Below are 1916 nucleotides of genomic sequence, written 5' to 3'. Positions count from 1 at the left end.
TCTTGTCCAGTTCATCCAGTTTAATAATGTCTCATTTTGGTCTGAGCTGAACTTTTAATACTGGTTTACAATAAATGAGTATTATTAGGCTGGAGGCTGCTGCTTTATTGTGTTAAAGCACAATAACTAGCAAAATCCCTCCCAGCTTTAATAAAACGCAGTGAAAATGTGAGTGCTTTACTGTATCTGATGTTGCAGTTCATGTGTAAATCTGAAGTGGTTTTGATGAAGGTCAGTAAAGATCTGCAGAGTCTGCTGGATGCTGCGACTAATTGTAGCATTAGGAGCTGAACGATGAAAGTTGGGACTTGCTGTTTTACAAACGAGTTCTTAACGTGAAAAACAACATTTGGTGGTAAATGCTCTCACCCTTTGAAAGGTCGCAGCCACTAAACCGCACATGATGGAACCATAGATATGGAACAGTCTGGAAACCGAGCAGGATCAAGAGGAGACCTCAGGGAGTCTCAGGTTGCCAGGTTTGCTCCTTATCCGTTTGCATTTACGATTAGCGTGTTCATATTCGGTTTACAGTTACTCAAAGAGACAGTATAGAAATGAATAAAATATTTAACCATGGGTACAGTTAACATTTATTTTTTTATACTTTAGTGGAAATTAAGCTAATTTTGGGTTAAACAAAAACATAACTGGTTTAAAACAGAGCAGACGCTTTTAGTTGTGTGGAAACGCGTTTTTTTTAACCTGGCAGCTTCCGTAGCGGTCATCGGACTTGACGCAAACTCAAAATCATGGCGGATGAAGTTGAGCAGGTTTGTGAGGATTTGTTCGAGTATAACTTTATTTTTAACACCGTTTTAGTGTAACTGTCTGATACAGGTTGTTGTTTTTATAAATTTGACTTATTTGAAGGGTGTATTGTATATTTTTGGTGTTTACAAAATTCTTAAAAGCATGTGTGGGCCTGTGAAACCGGCTAGCCTGATTAGCCTAACTAGCATGTATGCTACTACCGTCCTAAATCAACGACTCGTGTTTTAGAGACGATCTGTCTAAAAATCCTTGGTCAGCTTGACTTGTTTTTTAGCAGCTGCTATAATGAACCATTTTGCTCCCATTCGTTTAGTTTCATCTTCAAAATATGACAAAGATAATCCAGTTTGACACATTTCTGCACCAACATGTTTGTTGTAGCCGAAAGGCAGTGATGTGATGTGCAGCGTCGACAGATGTGAATTAAAATATAGTTAAAATGAGGGCACGGGACAGGCTCACTGAAGTATTACAGTACAGGACTGTTATTAATTATAATAAAAATGTGCACGACATAAACAGCATTTAAATTTAAAACCCAACAGCTGCATGTCCTGAGAAATGCTCCATCTTTGGTTAATCCTTATTTGAAACTGGAGAACAAACAGTCACATTTATTTACAGAGCACATTTAAAACGGAAACTGGCACCAAAGTGCAAACAAATAACAACAAAGTAATATAATTTAGTTTTTAGTCACAATATTTTTTTACTAGACGGACCAAGCTTACCCTAATTTATTAATTGGTGTTAACTGGAGTAATTAAGCAGATGCATAATTACAGTTTCTTTGCTCTAGTTCTAGAAATGCACTTGTTTCTCCTGAAAATAGAAACTTACGAAATGAATAAAGGTTATTTAATGAAAACTCAAAGGAGATGGGAAAGACCCAGTGTTGATTTTTGACCAATTTATTACTAAAGAAACGTGAAACAGAAAATGTCAGGATGATTCCAAGCAGCACAATCTGTCTGACCTAAGATTGTAGGACGACTTAAACTAAACTCAGTGACTAAAATAAACTCAGTGAATAAACTAAACTCAGTGAATAAACTAAACTCAGTGACTAAACTAAACTCAGTGACTAAACTAAACTCAGTGAATAAACTAAACTCAGTGACTAAACTAAACTCAGTGAATAA

The 1916-nt window shown here is 36.3% G+C and overlaps 1 protein-coding gene across 1 annotated transcript in view; it reads left to right on the top strand.

Moving 5' to 3' along the window:
* Window positions 1-707: 707 nt before the first annotated feature.
* Window positions 708-1916, top strand: part of lsm3 (LSM3 homolog, U6 small nuclear RNA and mRNA degradation associated) — a 2707-nt gene continuing 1498 nt past the window's right edge. Inside the window, exon 1 of the mRNA XM_037679749.1 lies at window positions 708-773. Within this exon, the coding sequence (XP_037535677.1) occupies window positions 753-773 (21 nt within the window). The 5' untranslated portion in view covers window positions 708-752. The remainder of the gene's footprint in view (window positions 774-1916) is intronic.

This window comes from Nematolebias whitei, chromosome 7, assembly GCF_014905685.2.
Source record: "Nematolebias whitei isolate Nwh7 chromosome 7, NemWhi1, whole genome shotgun sequence".
Taxonomy (NCBI): domain Eukaryota; kingdom Metazoa; phylum Chordata; class Actinopteri; order Cyprinodontiformes; family Rivulidae; genus Nematolebias; species Nematolebias whitei.
The sequence above is the reverse complement of the archived record's forward strand: the minus strand, read 5'-3'. Positions and strand labels throughout refer to the sequence as shown.